Raw genomic sequence first — 27,796 nt, 5'->3', positions numbered from 1 at the left:
GTGGGCTGCAGTGGTGCTGAACCCAGCGTGACTGCTCCGGGGGAGGGTGAACTGTCACTGCTGGGAGCTGGTAAAAAGATTTTCTTCAGCTTTCCCATGACTTTGAGGAGTGCCAAGCCTGTACCTACCCTGTCAGTTTAAGATGCTCTTAGGCTTTGCTTGCGTACACTGCTCACTTTTAGGCTTCCCCCTAGAACAAACAGTTTCCTTCCTGCTAACAGAAAGTTTGAGGCTGGTTTAGCAGGCAGTTCACTTCACTGGGTATTGCACTGAGATCCTATAGACTCAAGCTGGGCTTCATTTTCTCTGTTCACGTGAGGTACACCAATATCCAGAAGGCCTTGGATATTCATGTGTCCCTTTAGTGCTATCAGACACGTGCCACACATTTTATGTCTCATACCAAATTGTAGAAATCGGTCTGAAAGAAATGGGACCTTTAATGTTTTAGCTTTTGGACTTTTAACCAATGACTAAACAAAACAATGATGTTGTAGGGACACACAGATATGAAATGAGACCTGAGAAGATCTGGCTTGCTGGAATTAGCTCAGGCCAGTGCTGAGGAAAAGTTTCGCAGTAGCACACAAGAAGAGATGAGTCATGAGCCTAGGTGGCACCTAGGCATGGCTGTTTCTGACCATGGAGATGATTATATTGAACAAAAAACCCCGAAAACCACTGACTGAAAAGATAAGGATGTCAGGAGTGTCCTTATATCCTCCCAGAAGGCCTGTGTATGATTGCTTGTGGAATATTATGAAGTACTCCAGGAAAAAAAATAGGTCTTTAACAGATTTTTCCAGTTACCTGTCCTCAGTGTGGGCGCTAGAATATCAGAAGATCTGTTGCACTGGGGTGGATGAGAGGCTGCATGGTCTCAGGAGCCTCTAGCTGAGTTGTGTTCCAGACTTTCCTTTGTGCCAGGCTGATTTTCCCTCTTGAGCAAGCTGGGGCTGCTGGACACCACAGCATTGTGGGTGTCCTCTAGGTGTCCTCTAACAGGCTTCTGGCATGCTGGGAGCTGTCACTAACTGATACGTTGGGTCAGGTTGCTTTCACAGAGCACACCTGAGAGGTCGTGTTAGACATGAAGCATTGATTAAGTGATTACAAGATATGCACAGTACTAGAATGGCCCATGGCTGGAGGTGGTAAGGAACAGTTGTGAAGCCAGTTTGGAAATCAGCCCATTCCACATAAACAGGACTTGGTGCTGAGGCTTTCTTCTCTTACAAGATAAAAATACAAGGATATTATAGACATACACTTCAGTATCTGTCTCAGAATGTCAATCTTAGTGTCTCTCAAATAAAAGAACATTAAGCATGCAAGGTTGGGCATAGAAAAAAATGAATTGCCAGAACAGAGGTTGCCTCTGCACTCTTGGTTCTGTTGTTTGGTTCATGGATGTGATGACAGTCTTGAGAATAGAACATGAAGATTAAATTATATCACCCTTGTATCATCCCTGCCTCATTTGGTGCAAAATCTGCAAGACAGAAGGCCAAAAGATCATGATTTATCACTGACCCCTTTGAGAGGTGTGGCAGCAGCACAGTACAACAAAGTAGCCATTTTTTTTTTATTTTTTTTTTTTTCACCCACACAGAACATACAGAAGTCTGATAAAAAATGAGAAACCTGTAGCTGTTTCCATACCAAGTTAGAGAACTAAAAGCAATAAAGGATTATAAGTTAAGGTATTAATATGAAAGCACTTTTAAACCAGTAAATTAAGAGTACTAGATATTAGTACTAAAAGCATGCAGAAAAGTTATGCAGGCATGCTTGCTAAATAAGGGTTACATTTAGGATGTGCACCAGCAACCGGTTTGGCATTTTTGTAATCAGTGATAATTATAGTACCTCAGCAGTAGGGTAAATAGGAGGACCTTTATTTTGCACATCATAAAATTGAAATAAAATTATTTTCTAGTAGCATTAGACTGGCAAATTTGATAGAATTAAAATGACGTGAAACTACATGGTTATGTTAATTGGATACATTAATTTTTGTTTTTAAAACAAACATAAAGTAGCCTAGATTTACTTTAAGGGAGTCAGCTTTAAAAAAACCTCTCCAAACAGTACAAAGTGGAAGTTCTGTTCAGTGTGAGATGCTTAGCCTGGCTTGGGGAATGCAGAGAGTTTATTATGGGCTTTACTTCTGGGCCACTGTTTTTGCTTTGACTACAGGACCACATCTTGTGGAGCTTCTTGTAGAAATCTCTTGATCATATGTATTCACCTGTATCCAAGAATTTGTAGAGCAATAGTTTGTTTCACAAGAAAATATAGAAGTCCTGTTAGAGCCCAAACTTTTGTCCGTTGATTTTGCCTTTTATTTTTTATACTGTCCATTCTACAAGAGGGAAAATACTTTCATTTTTAATTACACATGGAGAAGTGATTATCATTTGTGGGTTTTATCCCCACTCCTGAGGGGTATTAGCAAGATAGCCAACCTTTCAAGCTATCCTTAGTGTAACTAACTGTAAAATTGGGATATTAATGCTTAATTGAGATGGGTATAGGAGGGCTTAATTGATTAATATATGTAAAATGTCATGAAACTTGCAGTTGAATGACATTTTAGAAGCGTTAGGTAGGACTTCTTTATATTTTAACATAACCAGTATAAATAGCAGCAAGAACTGATCATTATGAACAATTTTTACAAACACATTTACTTATCTTTCCGCTGAGAGACAAATTAATATACTGTACAGTGAATACATTTTGAAGTGGTAAATGTAGAAGAGAATTAACATTCCGTTCCATTCACTAGGAGGAGAAGATGAATGCTAATAAATTTCCTTGTAGATAACAATCTGAAAATATTATTTTCAGTATGTCAGTTTATGGGCCAGTATGATGAAATATATATATTCATTATATATAAGTGATCATTAAGCTTAAAAGTGAATCTCTAAAATCAGTGGACTTGTCTTCTTTTTTGCTCACTTACCTGTTTAGTTGATGAAGGTCTTGGTCTTAGCTTTTCTGCTTAAAAAGAATGATTTTAAATGTTAATATAAAACAGATACCCTCAAACTTTCAGGTAACAAGATTTTCAGACCTGTGCTTACCTTAAAATCAGAACTTTTTTCTGTTTATGACACTGTGGACAGTTCTGTAACTTCAGTGACGTATATATTGTTCCATAATGAAAACTTAACAGTAGAGAAGAACTGTATTTAACATCTTGCTATGCTTTAATAAGAATTAAAATTTGGAATAAGCAGAAATACTCACCATGCTGTTGCCCCTTTGAGGTTATTTCACTAGATTCTTTTTTCATATTGTGAAGAGCTTAATTTTTTTTTCAATTAATTTTCTTCTAAGTCAGACTTGTACTTACTGTAAGATCAAAAAGAGGGGATAAACGTATCCAAGTTAGCTATTACATCCAGGGTGGTTGGGATTTTCCACAGGAAACTCCACAGGCTGCTGTATCTGAAGTGTGTGTCAAACTGCACTTTGAGATTACAAGGCTTCAGTGCCTTGTCTGGGAAGCCAGGTGAGGCCTTTTCCTGATTGCCTATCACATCCTCAAGACAAGAAAAAGAAGTTCTAATTACTAAAAATCTTAGTGAAATTTCAATAAATATTTTAATAGGAGGTTAATGAATTGACATTAGGTTAAACAAGCCAATGGACACTATAGCCATACATGACTGCTACCACATAACCTCATCTTTGACACTTGGTTCTCAGACTGTAAAATTTTCTCTGTAAAAGGTTCTCTTACTGCATAACATTGCTTTGAAAATTATTTACAAACAAAACCTTCTTATAAAGTACAGCTTAATGGTTATTTCTTTCCTGTTTCAGTAGGGAAGTCTAAGTCAACTCACAAATTCAGAAAAAAATGCTAGAAACTTCGCTGGCTAATCTGGATATTTCCTTTTATTGTGAGAATTAACTGTGCACATTTCTCAAGAGTTTTGGGCTGAGAATAAAGTAGTTTTTGTTGGTTACTGCTACTTCTCTAAAGTAAATTTATGAAACTGTATTTTATCCCTCTGTCCTGTTGCCCTGATCCATAATGATGTATGTTATGACAGGCCCCTTTTTGCTGGGTTCTGCCACAAAAATCAAGTTATTCCAATTGAAATCAATAAAGTTGTTGTTGTGGTAGGCCTTTTTTTTTCCTCCTCAGAGAGAAAAACATTTAATTTGCAAATGGTTTGTGAAGAACAATATCTTAAGCTTCCTGAACCTTTTTTCTATGTCTTGATATGAAGTCTTTTTTAATAATGTTGTGACTAAGTCTTAAAGCCACAGCATTGTGTGTGACTACATCTTTTAGCCTTCACTTTTTATTACATAATTCACTCAGCCTTGTCTTACCAAGGTGCAGAATCTTCCACCTGCGACCCAAATGCAGCACAGTGGCCTAACTCACAGAGAATCATGTGAACAACTCTGTCACTCAGAGTCACCAGTATAATCATTACTAGACAGAAATCCCAGTCATAACCCTGTGGTTTTTCTTGGTTAGGGGAAGTTAATGGTATTAAAATGTGCTACACTGTCAACTTGGAAACAGAAATCTTATACCATCACGGTGTAACTCATGCTATCTCCATTCTGATCCAGAGAAAAACCCTGGGAGACTTTGAAATTATTTTATTTTTGATGTCCATTCAATCATTGCCTTCTTTTGAAAATACCTCCACTGGTATCTGTTTCTGTTTTGATTTTTTAATGTGGATATTTCTCTGCTTGAACCAAAATAGTTTGTTTCTAATTAGTCATATATGTTTTCTAACACCATCAGCTGACAGTAGCTTTACTCATCTGAGTGGGATTACAGAAAGAAACATAAGCATGAAGAGCTTTATATGATACTGTTAGCAGTCTTCTACTATATTGTTATCAGTCCACTTTTTACTTGAGAAGAACATTTAGTAATCTGAAGCTCTGAACCATTCTCTTGTGATTATGGAAAAAGTCCCCAGCATGATGGCCAAATACCAGCATGTTTTTGGATGCTTTTATATGTGTGGAGTCAAAGTTGGATTCCAAAATCAAGACAAGCATTTCCTTAAGTTTAGCACTGGTCTGTCTCTAATAATCCCTGCAGTATAAACAGGAAATCTCTTTGATTTTAGTCTGCTATTTCTTTTGTATTTCTCACCAAATGAAGGCTTATCAAAAGATTTTTTTTTTCTTTGTTATTTGTACAGATGGTATGGAGACTAAAACATAACATACAAGTTTCGGAGGACCACTCTGTTCCCAATGAATGATGCATTACTTTGGCTCAGCTACTTTCTTTTTACTTTCACACTTGGATAGCGAGAAGGGTCTAGAAGCAGGTTTTTGTAAAGAAGGAGTGGAATACTTTTGGCAAAGTTGTAATGGATCTAATCTCAATATCACAGGGCTGCTTGACTCATAAGTTGGAATTTTTTCCTGCATTTTCTGTTCACAGTAATGCAATTTTCTTGTTGAAGAATAATTTCTGTAGAAAATACCTTACCCTGCACTGGGCTCCTTTGTTCTTGCACTTGGTTACTCATGACTTTTTAGTTTTCAAAGAACTGAAAATTGTGTGACTGAGTTGTGATAGATGCAGGAGAACCTGGAGAACCTAGGACAAAAATGTCTTATAGAACCAGCAGGCACTATAGAATCTACAATCTATCATTATTCACTTTCTGCCTCATCTTACCGAGGAAAGGTGATTGTGCATGTTACTGAATTTGAAGGATTTCGCAGTTAGTGTATTTTCTTATGCAAGGAGAGTAGAAGAAAGGAATAAAACACTGAAGTCACTATTCAGGAAGAGTGAAATTAAACTAAACCGTCTTGCTTTCCCATGCACTCTTTTGCATTTTCAAGATGTGTAAAACCTGTTTCTTGTAGTTTTCATGTTTATGTATATCTCTATTTTAATAGACAATGTATCACTTGTAGAGACCTCTGGAACTTTCAGCTTTCAGCTCTTTCCTCTTGCATCATGTGTGTGCATGTTCTTTTCCTAGTGATGTCTCCAGATGCAGAATTAATGCTGGCTGTGCTATATTTATCCCTCCTCACCCAGAAGGATGGGTGGATGAAAGTAATGAGTGAGTAATGAGAAAAGTTGCTGTTTAACAATCTGCACAGGATGGTGGCTTTTGTTTGGGCTGTGCTCTTTCTTAACCATCCAACTTGTTAGCAACTTCCATACATTTCTGTGGGAATCTTTGGTGCTTAAAAGGTATAGCAAAAAGCAGCAACTGCTTTGGAACTGAACACTAGGGAACAAAAACATTTGCTACTTGAAGTACAGAAGTTATTCCATATTCAAGTGTAGGAGGTTGACTACTAATTGGACTCTATTCCTGCTTACTACTCTTCTCAGCAGAGTATCATGTATCTGTTATCTCTGTGGAAGGCTGTGGTTCTCCCCTTTGCTGGTATAACCTGCTCAAATATGTAAGATTAAAGAATGAGGCCATGAGAAGCAGGGAAGGAACCTGTTTGTTAATTCAGGTATTCCCACACCTTGGCTTGAACTTCTTCCTGAACATATAATTTTCTGTTGGGGCACAGACACATCTTTAGGGCCACAGGCTCTTAGGAGCACAGGGCCCTGTCCAATGTGTATTTTCAATAGTATATGCCTATTTATAGGTAGGTCTCTCTTATTATGCAGGGTTGTTTGCAAAACAAGATGCAGAATGTGTCTTCTTGGATTAAACAGGTGAATATAGTTCTTTCTGACAAAATCAAATCAAAACTAAACAAAACCCCAACAAAGCAAACAAAAATTCCCCCCTTCTCCCCTTCACCCCCCCCCCCCCCCCCCGCCAAAGGCCCCATAAACCCCTCTCAAAAACCCAAAACCCCAAAACACTTCTGGCAAGTCTGGTAATTTAGTCCTATGGTGAGCTGCCAAGGCAGCAGGAACAAGAGAGAGCAGCTCAACGAAAGCTGCTCTGGCCTCTGCACCCACTTCCTTTGTTTTTGACCTTTGTACTCAAACGCTTCCTGCAATAATTTTGTTTTGTCTTTGAAATGAGCACGGTGTGACAGACAGTTGCTGCCCCAGACGTTGTGACAGAGATCTGTAACAAGAGAATACCTCAGTGAACCTCAAATCTGTTATTTAGAATTGAACTTTAATGTTGTATGGCCTCAAATTAGACTTTATCCTAGCTTTAGTACCCTTTTCCCCCACAAGTTCTGATTGTTGCATTCTTATGAGCAAGCATCAACACCCAGAGATGTACAGTTACTTCAGTATTGCAATTTATTTTCCCACAATTGTGCAGCCAGCCAACCTGAAATTCACCTATATATGATGGATTGTAGGGAAGTATAGCACTTCAAATCTGTTGTGAGTCAGTCGTTTTAGGCTTAGAAAATATAATCTCTCTGTATTTGTGCAACATATAATTATAGGAGAAGTGGTAGCAAAAGCTTCCAACCAAGTTTATGAAATTGTTTCAAATTAAAAAAAAATCTTATGATCTTATTATTAACTATTCTGTGCCTCCATGATTAGCAACAGGACTTTGAAACTTGGCAGAAGGAAAAGCCTGGCATCCTTTTGATGGCTTTATGAAAAAAAATTTAAAAAATTATAGTGTATAAATTATAAGAAAAATACAATTTCACATTTTTGGTTTGTGCTATACATTTAGTTTTGACAATATGTCCAAATCTTGCAATAATCTACAAAGCTTGTGCATGCCCCACATCAGCATCTTTCTTCTGTGTGCTGTACTCTAGATGGGACAAACAAAAAATCATAATCAACCTTTAGCTTGGAATAACTCTTTGCTGCAAGTATTGTCTACTTGGAGCAAAGAATTTATGTTTCTTGCCCATCCTCTTACTGAAAGTAATAATTTTTGTTATGTAATACCTACACCAAACAAGACAAAGCAAGACAGAGTATTGTGCACAGTTAGGGTATCAGACCTAGGTTTTGGGAGGTGCAGCTTCGGTTCCCCAGATGACTACATTTGGTTCTACTACTACTACTATTTAATAAAGATAAGTTTTTATATGGATAAAATATCCATTCTATGCTTCAGTTCCTTTATTTTGTAGGATAATAAGAAGAGAATTTTTCTATTTTCCCAGCATAGAAAGTGCATCAAAAATGCTAGAAGTTCTGGTAGTATAGTGTATTGAGGAACCTTGTGACATTTTACCTGGTTAAGGTAATTTAATTATCTCTGTCCAATCTACAGTCTAAAGGACAGAGAATTCTGTATTTTATAAAACCCAACCAACAAAACACCAAAATCCACCAAAAGATAATTCTGTACCACAGCATACCATAAGAGATATAAGATATTGCACAATTAATTGTTACTATGTCTTAGTTGTTAAGCATGTAACTTATAAAACATCATTCTAGCCTAATAGCTATAGTGTGCTATATAATGTAACATTAGGGGTTTTTAATTGTATTTGTGTCATACCATGGTCAGCAGAACCATCATTACCTTTAGTGGAAGCGAGATGAGATTACTGAGCACAAATTTTATGAAAGGGTTTTTTTTTTTCCTGTCATCAAAGCTTTTATGTTGTTCTGTTTTTTGAAAACTCAGCTTATAGAGTAATGAATTTCCAAGTATATGCATCAACTTACGTTAAAAGAATGGTAACAACGTTACAAAATAAAGCTTTTCAAAGACATCAGAAGATGGTGAACTTCAGGGTGCCTTTGCAATAAAACAGTGAGTGAGCTTATGGGCTGCATTAATTCACAATGACCATGTAGCCTCACTGTGCTCATACCACACTGCTGCCATATAATAGGAAAATAATAACCAAATATATCCCAGAGATGGTCTTAGACATAATTCTGTTTTTCTGGGGGACACTGGAGGAATGAAAGAGCTAAAATGCAAGAAGTAGGAAATATATCAGATTGGATGCTCTGCTTTTGTGTTGCAGGAAAGGGTAAACTCTAGATGAATGTAGAAATATTAACCCCCCTATCTTTTTCATATGAGTCTCAACAAGAATGGAAAAATGTAAATCAAGGCCATTAGTTAACAGTAGGAAAGCAAACCCAGAGTTGTTACGTGAGCCTACAGTAGTATGAGATAACCAATTTTCATTGACTGCTTTTCTGGACAAATTTATCCTGCAGTTTCAAACACTTCACCATGGGCATACTTCTGGAAAAAAACCCAACACTTCAATGTCACTCAGATGTTCTTATCTTTAAGTTTTATAGCACTATATCACACTGTCATACTAATACTGTTGAAGAAAAGGTGTACCAGTGTATTGAATACACATGCATAATTTGCTTTTCAGATCCCTTTAACCTGTTTATCATTGGCTGTTAAATATTCTTATAAGTGGCAGTATGAGAAATAGTTTGGAGATAGGAAAGAAGAAGCCAAATTTGCAGCAGTTCAGCTTAGGAATGGCAAATGACATCATCATTACTGTATTTCTTTCTGTAGAACTTTTCTTACTTTATCTTTTTTTCCGTCAGGGTTTTTTTTCCCTGCATGTTTCACAGCAGGGAGTGCTAGTGATGCTGTTTCCTGGGAGACATTTGAAGTTATTAGTTTGGACATTAAACACCCTATTTAACTCTTTGTGATTAAAAACAGGTGTAAGGGAAGCTGCATATGAATAAAATGTTCCCCTGGCAGTACAGAGGTAAATATCTGTACTACAGTCAGTCTTATTCAGGTAAATCAATTCAGTTTGTATTCACATCATATTGCTTTGGATACTTATTAACAAATATTTTGAGACAATATTTTCATTGTTAGCATCAAGAAAATGAGTTTTATGGGTAAACTGAGCCAAATTTTCTGAAGGTCAAGTTGGAAGAACTCTGTTACTTGGCTGAGATTTTTTGTCTGAAATCACTTGTTTCAGAAAACTCTGTTCAAATACACTATTTTGTCAGGAGAAATTATATATATGTATGTGGTTTTTTGTTTGTTTTTTTTTAAGTAGACAATAATTTATTTGACTTCCTCTGAAATATAGGATAACTGTATTTGTGTACATGGAGGCATACATGCATAGTGTGCTGCAAGCTGGAAAACAGACCATTTTGATTAACTCAAATATTTTTATAACTTTCAGTTAATGAAACAGTCAGGATTGCTATTATTTCCCCTTATAAATGTTCAGTGTCCATTTAAGTTGGGGAAATGCTTGTATACAAAGGATTTATATGAAATGCTATAATTCATTTGGTGCTTGGTGCTATGCCGTATTTACTGGTTTGTATATCAGTTGGTCAATGAGATTTCCTAATTGTAACTGAGTACACATTTTAAGCAACTGACTCCTAAAATGACACAAAGCTCTGTTATTTTATGAAGAACTTAATTTATATGTGGCAGAACTGATATGTACCTACCATGGATCCAACACATTGCTTCCCAGTTGTTTGGAGCTGGTTTCCAGGTATTATTTTGAACATATAATGCTCTTTATCCAAAGAACAGGTCAGCATTGTATCTCTCTCTCTCTCTCTCTCTCTCTCTCTCTCTCTCTCTCTCTCTCTCTCTCTCTCTCTGTGTGTGTGTGTGTGTCTGTGTGTGTGTGTAAAAGATGTACTGAGCATATCAGTGTAACTCAAAGGCCCCATTTTTTTAAAAGGCCAAGTTGTTTTTGTCTGTAACTCACATATCAAGCAGTTTTAGCAAAACTCTGTTAAAAATCTTAGGAAATTTTATTGAATGGTCCACAGAGAAGTGCCACCTTCTACATCTAACTGCAGTGAAACTGATTACTTAAATAAACATGTTGCTTTTATATTTTTTTTTATATAAATATACTGATAAAAAGACATTTCAAAGGTCAGCTATGGCAAACTGTCACATAAAGTATTTTAGCCTCTACAAAGAGTCCTCACAAAACTTTCATTTTCTGAGGAACTACTGAAGAATATATTCGGTAAGTACAAACTTTGTCCTTTGAAGCTTTATTCATATAGGCAACTCTATCAAAGCTAACTAAATAAAACCTTCAGATGATGCAGGTTGTGTGGGGCCAGGACTCAAGAAGGTAATGTTGTAGATGCTCAGAAGTACCAATACATATGGCAAGGTGAAAAACAGCCTAAACCCAGAGGCTGCCTCATGTTCGTCTAGAATCTGTGCTGTAAGGTGACACTGATGATCAGCTTCCTCAAAAGCTGGAGAAGCCCTCCAGTATTTATACAGCACTGTGACGGATTTTAGCTTCGTAACAACATGGGACACAAACTGATGAGCACATTGACTCATAAGCCTGAAATCTGAGAGTATGTTATAGCTTTGTTACAATAGCAAATTAGATGTTACAAAATAGTCCTTCAGTGGCAGAGAGCTGTGAGTTTTCATTGCTTTTGATGGGTAGTGGTGCGTACTTAAGAAATTAGGGAATAAGGCAGACTTTAAAAATACAAAGTTTGAGTAGTTCACCAATCATCCTGTAGAAAAGTGGCAGCAGAATTAGGATTTCTGAGATGGAAGTTTTCAAAGTCTAGGGAAGCACCACAACAAGATAGTAATTTCTCTTTTCCTTTCCTCTGTTCCAGGGAGTTGTTTTTTTCATTCCTGTACAGTATAATAGTCCCATTTTGTCACTGTGGTCAGTAGCACTCCCTTTTTGTTACATACCACAGGACTTGGATTCTTATTTATCCATGGCAGATAACAATCTAGGCCATGTCTGTACAAGAAAATGTTGAACTGGTTTCAAAAGAATGACTATAAGCCTGATGCACTTAAAACAGTTTGCCACCTCTTTAAGTTGTTTTTGTAATTTAGAAAATTCAGCTCGACTGATTGAAGAGATGATAAAGTCAATTTAAGTCACCCAGTTTAGGGAGCTGCACCTGCAACTTTTCCCTCTAGACAAGGTCTTGCCTAGTAAGTAGGAGGATCAATGGCAGGTTAATGCAACTGGCAATGTAAGAAGCTGGAAAAAAACCCCAAACTTGCTATTATTTGTGTGGGCTATTTTGTAAACTATTTAGGCAGGGATTTTTTTTTTTCTTCATAGATATCTTTAAAGTGACAGCTAACACTCTTCTAAAATTAATCCTAATAATGTAGATAATGATGTGCTAAATTGCTTTCAATATAGTTATTCCAATTTTACATGAGTGTAGTATTGAACTGAATTTACTCCATTAAGATAAATACAGCTAACTGTAGCAGTGGGCCACTTGAGCCTAGAGCTGTATGTGTTCATTCTGGTGGGAACCACATGCTTAGCTAAAAGACAGATAAAAAGAAGTAGATACAGAAAGAGGAGAATGCATTGCTTTGTTTAAATTTACAGTTCACATAGTACTTGTTTTTCTTGGCATATGTTATTTACTATATAATCTAATAGATAAATAAAGGCCCTGATGGTTTGAAGCATGCTGAGTGATGATCTGAACCAGCAAGTATGCCTGGACGGAAAACTCATAGAGAAACAGAACTTTTATTCATCATTGTAGGATCAGCTTATTTGCTGTGGCTGAAGGGTTTGATTCTTCTGTCTTTCATGATACAAGGAATATCAGGTCACGCAAAGCACTGGAGTGATTTATTTATTGGCCATATTTTGATTTTTATGCATGTTGTCCCATTGGCATTTCTAACACAATACATGAAAACAACAGGGAGGAAAACCATTTTTTTCCTCAGTTATTTGCTCTGTGTTTCCTGTCCAGCAGTCACTGAAGAAAGAGGGATGGATGCAGAGAAGGTGTCGTGCCACAGCTGTACCAAGAATTTATTCTGTTGATACTAAGAGGTAGAGCAGCAAGTACAGTATTGGTTTCTGCTGTGTTGCTGAATAAACTCAAGAAAGCGGTTTGCAGTGAGGAATACATATCCTCCTGAAACTTATTTCCCCTCACAGCATGTGCCTCCGCTTTCAGCAAGAGTGAGTTATGCTATATTAGCAATAAAGGGGAAGAACGAGCCAGATTTTTAAAGGTGCTTAGGCAGCTGAAGAGGTAGGTAGATGACTAATAGGATTTAGGATCCAAGCTTGGGAAAGGGAAACCTTTAAAAGTCTCATATAAAATTCTTACAGAAAACCTGCAGCTCCTCTAGTCTGTCTGAACAGTGGTAACCTACCATCATGCCATTATTTTAATTAGTAAATTCTTGTGTCCTGGATAGGCTCGTTTGACAGGGTTTTCTGATGATTCCAAAGGTATTTCTGGTTTCCACACAAATTACCCTATGTTCTAGAGACAAAATAAATATTGCTATGAGAAAGTGAACCTCTCCTGGAGATAGCACGTTTTTGTTTTTTTTCTGCAGGTGTTGCTTTACCAGTGACATATATCTCTTCAAAGGCAAGTTATGCTTTACACCACAAATTAATGAGCTGCTTAGTACGTGGAAAGCCAGTACAGATAATGTTCCAAGTCATCTAGCACTTTATGGGAACTGGAATCCAAGGCCTGATCCCTCAGTCAGTGTCACAGACTGGCTATTTCCATCACTTCTTCCCATGGCCTATTCCAGCACTGTTACAGCCCAGCACATGGTGCTGCCCCGCTGCTGGGAAGGGCAGAGAAGCAGGGGAAGGGTCTGGTGAGGAGCAGCTGAAGGAGCTGGGATTGTTCAGCCCACAGAAAAGAAGGCTTGGAGTAAGGGTGGGGGCAGCTTAAAGGAGGGTTTGGAAAGGTGGAGGTCTCTTCTCTCAGATAGTTGGCTACAGGATGTGCCTCAAGTTGGGCCAGGGGAGATTTAGGTTGGACGTTAGGAGGAATTTCTAATTCATTAGGAGAAAGGGATTAAAATGGGCTTCCCAGGGAGGTGGTGGAGTCCCCTGAAAGGTGTTAAGCAAACACTGAACGTGGCACTTGATGCCGTGGTCTAGTCAGCGTGGTGGTGTTCGGTCTTAGGTTGGACTGGCTGGTCCAAGAGGTCTTTTCCTGCCCAGCCGATCCTGCGAGGCGCAGCAGTCGCCGTGTGCGGCTTTGGACTCGCGCTCCTCGCAGGATGTCTGAGGCGGCCTCCGGACAAGGGTGACCGTACCGGGCCCGCGGCGCTGGGGTCCCGGCAGGCCCGGCCCGGCCCGGCGCTGTCCCCGCGCGCGCGGTGCCTCAGGAGGCGGCGGGAGCCCTGCGCTGCCGCCGCCCCCGGCCCGGCCGCGCTTCCGCCCGCGTCAGCTGACTCTGCCAGGCAGCGGCCCGGCCCGGCCCCGAGCCCGCGGAACCTGCGGCGCGGCCACCCCGCAGCATGGCAGGGGTCGTGGTGAGCGGAGCCCAGGTAAGTGTCCGCGGCCCGCGAGGCCGGCCGGCCGCGGCCCCACCTGCCGCGGGCAGCTCGCCCCGGCCGGCGCGTCCCCGCCCCCGCCCCCAGCACTGGGAGCGGCTGCCGCAACTTCGCGCCGGCTCCCGCCGTTCTGCCGGTGCCGCTCTGCCGGTGCCGCTCCCGGGCACTGGGGGCGGCGGGCGCGCACGGGGCCGGGTTTGTTTCCAGCCGCACCGCGCCCCGGGACGCCGCGCAGGTATCGCCTCCGTCGCCGCCGCGCTGTCCCGAGGCCGCCCAAGGGAAGGGGCTGAGGAGCCGCCCCCGCCAGCGCCGGGCGGCCCCGGGGGTCCGCTCCGAGCCCCGCGGCTCGGGGGTGCGCGCCCACCGTTGGCGGATGACGGAGCGCCGGGCCGGGGCAGTGTGCCGCTGCCGTGTGCCGCTCACGTGCGGCGGCCGCGCCCCCGAGGCCGGGCCCTGGCGGCGGCGCGGCTCCGCGCGGCGCGCTCCCGGCGGGACCCGCTACGGAGCGGCTCCGCGCTCGCTCTGCCCGGCTCCGGGAGGCCGCCGGAATGAGCTGAAGGAGAAGGAGTGAAATCTGCTAAATGTTGTTCCTCCTGAAACCTCCTACGCACGTTTCGGTTTGGTTAAAGAGAAGTTAGGAAGTGTAGCACGTCCTGCTGACTTTTACCCAGAGCCTTGTATGGCTACTGGAAAAAGTTCTGGCTAAAAGTTGCTGACATTAGTGATGAACCTGTGGTTAAAATTAGAAGTTTTTTTTTTTTTTTTTTTTTTTTTCCTCTACGGAGAAGGACGCTTGTCTTATTTTTGAAAATGGTTTGCCATTAAACCATTAAACAAGAATGCTGCCCATTTAATTGCTTCTTTAATCTGGTCACTATTTCTGTGTGGAATTCATGTAAATATGTGTGTGATATGAAGGCAATTAATTGGCTAATTTTGCAGCTGCTGCAGGGAAGTGTTCATGTAGTCTCTGTGGTGCACTCTGGCACTGAGGGACACACTGCCTTCTTCCCTTGGGCATGCCTTGAGCCCCTTCATTTGGCTGTGTGCCCACCGTACAATCTCCTAACAGCACAGGGTAAAATGTAATGCTCAGCTGACTGGAAATATTCTCCAGATGTAATTCCCTTCTATAGTAGAGAATATGCAGTATTGAGAGTCCATACATGACCTTTTTGGTGACATTCCTTAATAAAGACCTTACTCTATGGGTTATTAAGATTACAGTATAATTGTAGAATGATCACAGAGACTAAATGGTAATAAACTCTGAAACTAAAGCAGAAGAGAGGTGCAACTGCTCTGATAGTTAACTTATATTTTAAATATTTTGTAACAACATATCTTTTTCCTGAATTGCATACAGCGTTTTGAAGAGTCTGCAAGAGTATCTCAGGCCTCCATAGCCTATCCATGCTGGCCTTTGTAGGAAACTGAACATTTTGGTGGGGTACTGAATAGACCACCAGTAATGACTGACTGTGACCAACCTGTACTATACCTGAGTTGGAGAATTAGGCCACGGAAACCTCTATGTCCAGTTTTTAATCCTGTGTGATGTTCTGTGACTGGTATAGAACAGTCTAAGAAATCTGCTGTTGCTGATGTGCCTTGCAGCCAAAGAGTCTTGGGAAAAGTATGCTTGCTCTCATCTCTCAGTGGTGACATCTCTGGATATGTACTTGGAAGCTCATAGTCATTTTGAGGGTATTTGAAATGGAAGCAAAAGGAAGAATACTGAATTATGTACATTTTATTGTTTCCGAGTAAATGATTTTGAACTGGAACAATGAAAATGAAGAAATACTCTTCTTTCTTCTGTCTACTATGATCTTGTTTTATATTAGCATTGTACTGTGAGTGTGCTGAAGTGGACTCTGGAAGTAAAATGCCTTTACACGGCCTCAGCATTGAGAGGTCATGATAACAATATATCATCTGCAAGTATGCCTGTGAATAATCTGTTTGTACCAGTTTTTTTAAATGTATTTTCATATTATAACTGTTCAAAGGCTGAGGCTTTCCAGCATTTTATGTATTTTGTCTCCTGTGTGCTCTAAACCATGTCTTCTGATCTTTTTCTTCAACCTGTGTTCTTGTGGATGGGGCTTTTATGGTCAAGTAAGTTTCTGAAGCAGTGTGTAGCAGGCCAGAGTCCTCTGCTCCTTCTCAGCTGCTCCTCCCTGGGTGAAAGGCAAAGTGAGGGTCTGTGCTCTTGCTGGGTTTGTAGCTCCCCAAAACAGTCTTGTCCTCCCAGTGTTAATAAGCATCATATTTTAGTCATTTCTGTTTCAACATGTTACATTGAACCAAATGCTTAATCCAAATTGTTATTAAGCTGTTAATGTGATGTCTTTCAAAGGGTTTGCAAGCATTAATTTAAAGAAATCTACCATTCAGTGGAGAATGACACAGTTCTTTTATGCATACCTTTGTGTATGTTGTGAAATGCATTGTGATTATCTTAGATGTGAACTGGAGGAAAAACCCAACATATTTAATTCAATAAATTCTGCAAAACATTTTCTGTTATATCTGAACCATTAGGACACCAACTACCCAAAACAGTTCCTTTCCCTTTTGTTCTTATATTTGCTCAAGTTGTGTGTATGTCTGGTAGCAGAATATATTGCAAGAGCAGGTCTGATTTAACAAGGGGAAGAAGTTGTTAAACTGAGCTTCAAGCTACCTGTTTTCTGCTCATAAAAATTATTTCACTGTTGTCAGCTTTATCTGTTGAAGTTATTGAACAAAATGAATTAAATGGAATGCCATATAGTATTATCAGATGCAATCATTTTTAGAGCGTAGGAGATCAGGATGACTTGCAGAAGTACATACTGTCAGTCTGCTCTGCAGAGGAGTCTCTGTTTTAACAGAAGGTGAAATACTATCAAAACAAAGTTTGATGGATTTTTTTTTTTTGCATATTTTTCATCCAACATATTTTTGACTAGTGGAATATGGTATTGAAATTGACTTTATAATTAAACATGTGGATAATAACAGTTTTATATAGACAGTGGTCTAACATGGTGCTTAACTTACTAGTTGGCCATTAAGGGAAACTAAGATTTTTGCAGCATAAAATCTGGAATGTCAGTATTTTGAACACTGAAATTATGAGCCAATATAGATGTATAGAATTCTTGGCAATAGTTTTGAAAAGCTTTGTGGGGTTTATTTGAAGAAATCAGACCAATGACTTCTGGGACAGTACAGCAGAAATAACAGAAAAAGTTTAGCTGCTTTTTTTTTTGTATTCTTCTGGAAATGTTATTACTCACTTCATCCTGACTAAAGATAAATAAAAATAAACAGAATCTGAGTAGACTGTTTTTTGTGCTACCACTAATTCTTCCTGTGTTTGCTAAGGATGGGTTAGATGGGCTGATATGAGAAAGAGAAAAGACATTTACACGTATGTGAGGGGTAATGAGAGGTGTGATCTGCTCACAGGTGGTGAAACCAGAAATCTTTAAGACTTCCATGACTGAAAAGAAGCTTCCTGCTTTGTTTGTCAGGGCATGGGCAGCACTCTTGCTCTGTCCCTGGTGTGTTACTGGGAGTAATAATCTTCTCAAGGAATAGTTAGGAGAATGGATTGACCATACGCTGCTTAGGTATTTCTGCACCAAAATTTAGAAAACAAACTTCGTTTGTTGTATGTGAAGGACCAAACTGGAAGATCCTTTGGATAGCTTCTGATCCTTCAAACAAATTTCTTCTGGAGCATGTCAGAGGTGTAATGTGAAATAACATTAGATCAAAGTATTAATGGTGAGACAGAAGAAATGTGGTATATTTAATTGAAGTATTTTACTTGGAAGGAGACAAAACATACATAAAGACTATAGATGTAATAAATATGAAGTAGATGGTATCAATAGGAAAACGAGTTTGTGTGATAGATTTTATAGCTGTAAAACTTATGTATTTTAAAGCTGTAATTCCAATTCACTGTATTGCATGTTACCATTTTATCAATGAGACAGAATCTAGACAGGGAACTAAATTTACCCATGAAATGTTTCCTTGTTGCTTCTATTTCTCAGGTGTCCTACATTAGTCAGGACTGTGAAGAAATTCCAGAATTCCTAGGAAGAAAATATGGACATATGGCAAAAAGACTAGACCTTAGCTTCAACTTGTTAAGGTATGTGGCAGTATATAGATTTTCAAGCGCAGTGTGGAATTCCAACTCCTTAAGTAGATTGTTTTTTTTCGAAGTAGAAAGATGTAAGTCAGGTACATTTAATTGTTATCAAGTGCATGACACTGTTTCATAGGTAATGTTTGTCTCCTTTTCTCCCACACTTCAAGCACAAATAACCAGGTGAGTCTGAAAAATTACTATGTGTTGTCATAAATGATGCCCATTGAGAAGCTTATGCTTTGTTCTCTACTTAAATTGGAAAATAAGCATTGTTACCTGAAGAATGGGATCAAAAGTGAATTTTCCTTAACCAAACACAAGTAAGTGTGTGCTTCTCTCCCTTTCTTAAAGTTTTATTTATGGATTTCTGGTTATTACTATAAATGCTTTATAACACTTTTTTTTCCCAGATGATGTGTTTTGTTCTATGATTTTATTTTTGTGCATCTGTGTAGTTAACTGCTAAAGCTAAGTGCAGTTAGACTTTGTAATTCCTTCTAAGTATTTTAATGTATGGATTGGATTAGGATTTTGTAGTATTCCTGTTAGCTACTACAGCATCCCATTCAATTTAATCCTTATAAGAGAGCCTGCTGAGGTTCAGCAGAGTGTATTTCAGGTTGAAAAATGTGGGTAAGTACAGAGAAAGAATTTGAGTGCAATTGTCTGTTTAATAAAAAAATAGGTTTGTGGAGGTAGGGTTGGACTTAACTCATTTTCCTTTTGTTTTGTTGGGGGTAAGCTCACAGTCTGCTTGCGAAGAGTAATACAAGAAGTAGTGTGCTGGTGCCTTGCTTTCCTAGAAGAAGTAACCGCTGATTTTAACTTCCTTAACACTCATAAATGTTCTTCTGAGCTTCTGTCAACTCTGAAAGACTGAATCCTACATGTAAGAGGTAGCAGAGCAAAGGAGACACTAAATCTGTGGATTATTGTTGTCTTATACTATGACTCTGTACTGTTGGATATTGTAATCAGAAAGGAGAATTTTGCTGGGGGAGGGGATCAAATGGTAATTTCTTTTTGATTTTGTCATGAAGATAATTCAAGGTCTGTATGTGTATTTAGATTTAGCAAGTTGTTGACAAGACTGCTCCTTCTTTACATTTCTGGGAAAAAAAGTGTTTATCTCTTTCAGTTAATGCATGATTTGAAGAACAGTTCCCTGAATTTGTTTCATTTCATAGAGTAAAATAATAACATTAAATTTGGATGTAAAGTACCACTTTAAAACTCTGATCATATTTTCATGTAGAGCACAATTGGTGATGTATTTCTGAAATCTGTGTTTTCTTTCCTTCTTTTATTCTCTAATGAAAACACTTAGCCTGCTTTTCAGAAGGGATATAATTGGTTTTATTGAGGCTTGGTGAAGAACAATCAGCTTGTGATGTAGGAGAAGTTGTAACTGTTAATCTGTAAAAGTATTTTAAGACCAGAAATGAGATTTGGGAAAGGGGAGAAGTGGATTTTATTTTTTTCTTTGGGAAGCTAACACTAAATGGGATGTGAGAAGTAAGGGTTTTTCATTGAGTAGTGCTTAGATTTACTGAGCATATAGAAACTAAGAAGTATTCATGGTACAGTAGCTGTTGACACTGGTCTGCACTCATATATGGACGCTGTACCTGCATATTATTGAGAAAGTCAGATAAGATACAGAATAAATGTCATAATCTTAAATGTGAATATAGAAGAATGTCTTGGGCAGCTGTTGAAGCAAGTGTAAGCAGGGTCATCTTCTTTAAACAAGTATTATTACTTAAAAATCTGACAGTGTTGTAGTACAGCAATGAGTTTTATGATTTTCATCAGTAAATGCTTAGTTTGAAAAGTTTATGATGTTGTTTTCAGTGGGGAAACAATATCTACCATTAATGTTGATTTCGGGAGGAGTTTGATTTTCTAGTATAACTTGCTATCTCTTGGTAATGGTGTGAGTTGAATGAAGAAGACCAAGGGTGATCAAAATACAGGTAAAGATGAAGGGATTACCATGTTTTGCTAGCACAGTAGTTATTTGAAGTAAAGATGTTAGCTTTCATTATAGTTTTATTTATTATTGGATGAAGGTTTGTTTGTGTGACTTTTGAAAGGAAAAAAGAAAACCAGATGTTCTTACGTGAGATGGTTTTGTTACTCAGATTTCCCTGGTTATTTTCTTTTTGCTTGTGATGTGTCCATATAACTGAGGAGAGGAGGGTTGTCATTAATTCTTTTGAACTGGCAGTTTAATACAGAAGAAAGTGTACATTTTTCACAATTCTTTTCCTGATTTCAGAATTCTTTCCAGCTAGAGCTCCTTCCTCTTTCTTAAGTAAAATTTAGGGGCCGTGAAGATGCTTAATTATCTTTGCATCAGATGTGGTATATCTAATATCAGCATTTGATACATAATCACAAACAGTTGCTTTTGCGTCTCTCTTGTTTGCCTTTTTCCAAGAGCTAGTGTCTGTCCTTGGTTACCCTGAGCAGTACATGGATCCAGCTCTTTCCTCCGGTGGTCCAAGTGACTGTTACCAGTCGCAGTGGTTGCACATCTCCCCTTTTCCCCGTGAGGGAAAGGAAAGAAAGAAGTGAAAGGTACAAGGGAAATTATATGGGAACTTTGGGAAAGAGGAGGAGTAACAAAAATTTGTTGTGTGTGAGGCAAAGGGGAAAATGTGTGTGTCCTTAAAAGATGCTGGCTGTAATCGGCAGGATGTGGTGCCACTGGATTGCCTTCTGTTTATGTCTCTGGCTGATGGAAATCCTTCAATCCCAGATGACTGTAGTCCACTTGTGACTTATTTCTTCTTGTGCTGTTTTCATTACATTGATTTTGTTTGAACGCTTTCTAATGTCTTTTGTTTCCTTTTGGGGCCAAGGGGGAGTTGTGAAGAAGACAGAGCCAAACTCTTGTCAGATGTACAGCAAAAGAACAGGAGGCAGTTGTCACAGCTGCAGCAAGGGAATTTCCAGCCACCTCAGGGAAGGTTGAGTGAAAGAGGTGCCTAGAGAGGCTGTGGAATCTCCATCCTGGATGTTATTTAAAATGCAATTGGACAAAACCACAAGCAACCTGATCAAACTTTTGAAATCCCCCTTTTCTGAGCAGGGAATTGGACTAGATGATCTCTAGATGCTCTTTCCAATCTAAATTGTGCTGTGATTCTGCAGCTTTATTGGTGTGATATGCCTGATTTGTTGCAGCTTTTTTGATTTCATAGTAATTTTCAGCTATTTTAGAAATGAACTATTTACGTTGTGTATTTTCAGTAAGGCATTTTTCAGGAGCAGAGTTGTTTTGCTTTGGAAGTCTGCTCCAGAGCCTCTCATGGCAACTGTGTTTGATAGTCTTCCCTAGTAACAGCGTCCTTTCATAATGTGTGGAAAGCACTCCCCAGTTCTCATTTCGTGATGGCATAGAGTATGGGAAGAAGAGACACTGATGTGTCAGTGTTAGTGTTACCTGGAGACTTTGTAAAGGATTTCAAGGTGGAATGAAAAACTGTTGTTGATCATGGAAAGTTAAAGATTTCACTAAAAAAAGAACAAGGTAAGTAGTAATCACTGGTGAAAGAAAGCAAGCAGTAAGTGAGTAGGAAGGATGTAATAGAGGTAGGGAGTAGAGATTTGGATGAAATACAAAGATTTTAGTTTAGACGCATCTTGCTATCTTGTGGGAAGAAAAAAGCCCCAAACAACCTGTAGCTTGTTCAAAGCTTTTTTTACTTGTCCTAGATGACTTTGTTCAAAACTTTTCCTTTCACATTAGAGGCTAAATGCACTCCGGTGCTTGAAAAACAGATGTCAGTGGTTTTGTACAAACAGGTGCCATGCTTTTATAAATAATATCTACAATTCAGTTCACTGAGAAGTCCATCTTATAATTTTGTCCTCAGTAGTTTTAAACATCTGAGTTGTTTTCCTTTTTCTTACAGAGATTTCTTCTCAGTCTAAGATATGAGGTGAAAGGGAGAGTGAATCTTTAATCTTGGCCAATGAGGAAGGATTAATCCAATAATTGTGCTCATGGAGATACAAATATCTCTTCCCTCTCTCTAGGGTGCAGATTATTTCTGCTAGGAGCCTGAATAATTTGCACAGTATGTGCTTGTGCATAACTTCCACTGCCTGATGAGGAAGGTGCATGTATGAAAACATCCCCTTGAACTTCAGTCCTAGTCTGGAATGTTCCTCCATGACTTTTTTGAGGCTGAGGCTTTGTAATATCTTCTCTGTGGACTAGATATTGTTTTCTCTCTTCTGCCTCCTGTTTTTTCACCTGGGGGAATATGCAAGTGGCAGCCTGAAAATGGGCTCCAGTTTTTACAGGGCATGTTCCTCTTTGTAAGTTGAATATGTGAAAGAAAGGCTTTTTTTTTTTTTTCCCTAACCACCTTCCTGGTCTGTGCAGCACTAAGACATGCAGAACAGGAAGATGAACAACAAAAGAGAGATGGAAATAAAAACCAGAATTCAAAACAAAGCATGACATATTTTTAAAGCCTTTAGACTCATCTTTATAGCACTTTAAAATGTTGAAGAAAATGCACTATTGTTAAAACTTTTTGATGGTTTTATTTATAAGGTAGAAAAATATTTTCACCATAATTGGGTAACTCTTAATCGTAGCAATTGCATATTTATCAGTATGAGGGGCTGTTATTAATGTAGCTGTCATGCACAAACACATTTCTGCATTAAATCCATTTAGTATGTGCATTATTCGGTCTAGAATGTCACCAGGACATCAAAGCCCCCTTAGGCATAAGAGCACAGTGCCCTGCTGTGGCTGCAGAAAGGGCTTGATCAATAAATGTAACATGTTAATGCAGAGCAAATAGAATAAAAGATTTCTTTGACAAGACATGAAAAATCACCTTGTGGCAGCTGGCATGGTGATGCCATTTCAGCGGAGACACTAGCAAAGTTGATCTGACAAGTAAAGAGGAGAGATGATGGTTATAAGGTGCTTTTGTTTCAAACTTCTTTCTTGACCTGTCAGGTTTTGAAGGAGCCTGAATGGCCCTTTTTTGTCATGTGAAAATTGTAGTCTTAGGCAGTTATGAAGCAGTTATCTCTTCTCAAATTGTGAATGCTGCTGTTTAATTGATTCACTTAGCATTTGAAACTGTCACGCATTAATAATTGCTAAATCCTGTAGATACTGCTCCAGTGTGTCATGCTTAAATGTGTAGTTATCAGAAAATTAATATCCTTAATGAACTGATGCTTTCAAACTAGCATTGCATGAAATCTCTTTTGCCCTTTCATTTGCTGAAGGTATATCAGCCAGTTTTCAGAGAAACCCCTCCCGACAGTTGTGTGGTTTTATTTATTTATTTTTTTGATGCCCAACAAATGCCAGCTTTGCTTTGGGTACATAGTGTGCTCAATGACAATAAATATAGTAATTATGCTGGAGTTGGTAATTAACATAATTATAGTCAATTACGACAAATACAGTGCAGAGCTAAATGAATGAGGGTGAGAAATTAGCAAGCTAATTGATTTACCGTACGTGCTACTTTTTCCTGCAACTAACAGTTGCAGATTTTCTGCAGGAAAGAGTGTTTACAAATAGCTGATTGTGTTTTGAAATGACTCTGTCTTGTGGCTCTCACTCCTGTTTCCCTTACACTGAGGTGAAGAGGATTGAAATATGGGGTAGTGGTTATAAGGAGAAAGGAGCTGCTCTGTCCTCACTGAATGCTTTGAAGGAAGATGAATGTACTTGCTTTAATTTTAGATGCTTCTTTCAGTATTGAAGAGAAAAAAACCTATGAGATCCTTTACAAAAGATATTGCTAGAGAAATTTTGGACCCATATTTTAATGCCCTTAGACGTGGCCTGAATTATCTAACAAATGTTTATCTAATTGTTTATTCACATCAGAGATCTGCAGAGCACTGGATAGCTGAAGGAAGAATTAGAATTGTTCAAGGAATCTAAGTGTGTTGAAACAATATGCCCTTGTTCAACCATCAGTTTCAATAATTTAAACCACTGGACCAGTAGAGATGCATAATATCATAACATTTGTGCACATTATAATTGCCTGTTTTGTTTCAAGATGATTTATAGTATCTTGTCTGAAATAAGTGTATTGGAGCTATGCAGTTAATCTGTTTCACTCTCCTTGTTTTTTTATCTTCTTTCAAGCATGACGACAGTTTTCTATATGAAAGGAGAATGTATATGTTTAACTATTGAAGATTTTGTATTGCTCTTTTAAGAAAAATGTTGAGTAGCAGTTGAGATTTCTTTCTTTAAGAAAGCAATAATTTACAAATGTTTGTAAATTTTATACTGGATATTGTTTACTGTTTGAAGCTAAATGGAATTGTATAGAGAGACTTCAGCAAAGAGATAATGTTTTCCATAGCTAAGCAATCTGAAATTTATAAATGCTTGGTAATTTTTCTTCTACTATTGCAGTAAATGTATCAAATGTAATGTATCAAATGTATCAAAAATTTCAAATGGGTATGTGTGTAGTTTGAGGTGGATACTCAAAATTTACCCTTAAAGGGATGTCCTACAATAAGCACAAGATGCGGTTTTTAAATAATGTTGAAATGTTATGGATGTCTAAAATACTTGTACAGTAACATTGCTAAAGGTGATCAGTCTTTAGAAGCAATTCAGCTCCTAGAATAATTTTACTGAATTAAATATTTATACACAGGGAATCACTGAAATTATTTACAGATATAATAGTATTTTTGTTGAAGTCTTACATGTTTATTAATCATTGTGGACTATCTTTTGTGTAATTATCTTCTAAAATAACTTCTTGTTGTACTAGATGGACTGAAGACAAGTATGTTGATGTACGATATCTTTCTACATGGGTAATCCCTAGGGAGTCGTATAAGATAAAGTTTTATAGATGTAAAACTATTGGAAAACTAGGAGAGTATTACCAGTAACAAAAACAATTACAAACTTCTGCTATTAACTCTACTTTTGGTAGTTGATAGATATCAAAAAAAATCTACTCTTTGCTCTCTTCTTCCCTTCCTTTTCCCTCCCACCATGCCACCCCCTTTTAAAAAGTGGCATTTCAACAGGAACCAGGTGTGATCTGGCTAATGTATATGGAAAACTTTTCTCCCTCACCTTAAAACTTTGGAAATATTAAAAATGTTAAGATACGCCTTGTCTTGCATGCAATAACCATGCCTGTGTTCTGTTGTTTTGTCAACTTTAAATGTGATTATAGAATATTTGCCACTACAAAGTATTATTTGTGTGTGTTTTTGTGACTCATGTATTTTCCTGCTGTGTTTTAATTGTGGTCATTGGCTTATTGTTGATACAAAGGGGACCAGTCAATGACTGTTAAAAATATAAAATTAATGGGTTATGGTATGCATTTAAATATTGCACTGATTTCAGCATTCTATGCCATGGATGTAAGCTGTACTTTTTTAATGGAAAAGTTATTTTTCCAAACTCAGTAATATGTAAGTAATAAGTAATATAAATTGTTGTATTTCTGTATGGGTGGCTGTTATCTTCTTTAGTCCCAGCAGCCTCTCTTTTTGTCCATTGATCCTTGCTTGACTTTTTATGGCCACATAGACACTAACAGACTGTGAAAACACTGTAGTACATATACCCCTGACCCCCCGTGCTGGCCATTATCCATTGATTTACAGTACCTGACAGATCAGAACACAAGATTTTTTTCTCTTCTGCTTTCCTCAGGAAGCCTTAACACTGTGGAAAGAGTTGTCTTGAGGGTGTATCATGTGGTAGAATTAGGCAAAAAATTTTTACCTGAACCTTTGGCTTGGGGGACAGTGTAGGTTCATATTGTGTAGGGAAGAATTCTTGTGAGGATTGCTAGAGCTTGAAATCTGGTAAAAAAATTAAACATTGCATAGTTTAAACATAGCATAATTTGACATTAAGTTAAAATCAGGTTATGAGCTTTGATTGTTACATTCGTAATTGTAACTGGTGAATATTGCTGTGCTGGTTGGTTAAAGTGATTTTTGTGGGGACATTCGTGTCTAAAGGTCTGTTGCAATTGAGTAAAGATGAAATCTGTAGTATACTTCTGAACAAAGATGAGTGACAGACTGGGACTTGAACAGAGATAGGATTTCCTATTAAGCATTCATTGACTCAAGGCTGTTGGCAAAGCCTTTTGACTGAGGCAGAGCATTTCCCAGTGAACTGGTGTTTGCATCATAATTTTCTTCATGTTTGAATGTATAGGGATTGAACTTCTTCTTCTTGATCTGATTTCTGTATGAGATTGAAGATGGATTTTGAAGTGATGTTGGAGGCTAAGCCTACACAATCTGCAGCTGTTCTTTGGGTACCCAGAGCCCTTAATTCACTGGCACAGTCAATCCAACTCCTCTTGTGAAAACTGTAACCAGTCTTAAACTAAAATCAGTTTTTGTTTTGAATTCTGTTCTAAACAATAGGAATCTATGTTAGATTGAGAGAATATCAGGTAATAAATGGAAGACTATCACAATCTATGGAAAGTATTGGCATTTGGAAGAGAAGTAGTTTGATGTACTTGTTTTAGTTTTCAAAGAATGTCAGTAGATTGAAAATAATATCTTGGTGACTGCTCCTGCATAGTCCATGATTATCTAGATTTTAAGACTGAAAAGTACTTTTTTCCAAGAGCATCAGGGGTTAAAGAAAAGGGCATGATAAAGAGCACGTGTTAATCAGATGTATCATTATTACTTTCTGACTTCCTTAATCTCTCTCACTTTAAAACAGTATTTCCTCGACATTGCTGTTGTGAAACAAGAGCGAAGGACTGCAGAAATAACTGTTGTCTGAGGACAAGGAGCTTGGCTGAAGGGAAGAACCTGCATTAACCCTGGAATTATTGTCTCTGTCTTTTCCTCTCTGTTTTGTTGAAGGGTTATCTTCTTCTCACCTTAACGCAACATAAATGATTCTCAGCATATAGTTGCAGATGTAAAGAACTTGAGTGGTTTTGCCGATTCCAATCACTAAGTAGGGCCTAGGTCCTCCAGTGTTCAACAAACCTGCTGGTGGTCATGGTACAAAAAGTTACTTGGTATTTGGCAGGAAAATCCTTATAGAGCTTCTGTTTATGCATCACTTGTTTGTTATATGTGGTCTTGCATGGTTTGTGTCATTTTTGAGATCTTGCATTTTACATAGATCATCTTTACATAAATTATCTTGGAGTTGATTTTCAGGTTAAAAAGTCCATGTCCAAACCCTTAGCTCGTGCAAGCGTGAAGAGTGAGGAGCGTAGAAGTGCAAAAGGGCCATGTATTTTTCTCAGGCTCTGGATTCAGCATGTCAAACCCGACATGCTATACAATAATTATACTGTCTTTAGGGTCATGGTTAATGCAGTATTATAGCTCAGTTGCAGGCTTTACCCATGAACTGATGCTTGCAATTATGTGACATTTCATAATTTTTATTTATATT

The 27,796-nt window shown here is 38.4% G+C and overlaps 1 protein-coding gene across 1 annotated transcript in view; it reads left to right on the top strand.

Annotated features, from left to right (window-relative positions):
* The first annotated feature begins 13,920 nt into the window (after positions 1–13,920).
* LRMDA (leucine rich melanocyte differentiation associated) overlaps positions 13,921–27,796 on the top strand; it is a 619,701-nt gene continuing 605,825 nt past the window's right edge. The window contains exons 1-2 of the mRNA XM_058841884.1: positions 13,921–14,201; positions 18,263–18,363. Coding sequence (XP_058697867.1) covers positions 14,172–14,201; positions 18,263–18,363 — 131 coding nt within the window. The 5' untranslated portion in view covers positions 13,921–14,171. The remainder of the gene's footprint in view (positions 14,202–18,262; positions 18,364–27,796) is intronic.

This window comes from Poecile atricapillus, chromosome 6 (assembly GCF_030490865.1).
Source record: "Poecile atricapillus isolate bPoeAtr1 chromosome 6, bPoeAtr1.hap1, whole genome shotgun sequence".
In the NCBI taxonomy this organism is placed as follows: Eukaryota; Metazoa; Chordata; class Aves; order Passeriformes; family Paridae; genus Poecile; species Poecile atricapillus.
The sequence above is the reverse complement of the archived record's forward strand: the minus strand, read 5'-3'. Positions and strand labels throughout refer to the sequence as shown.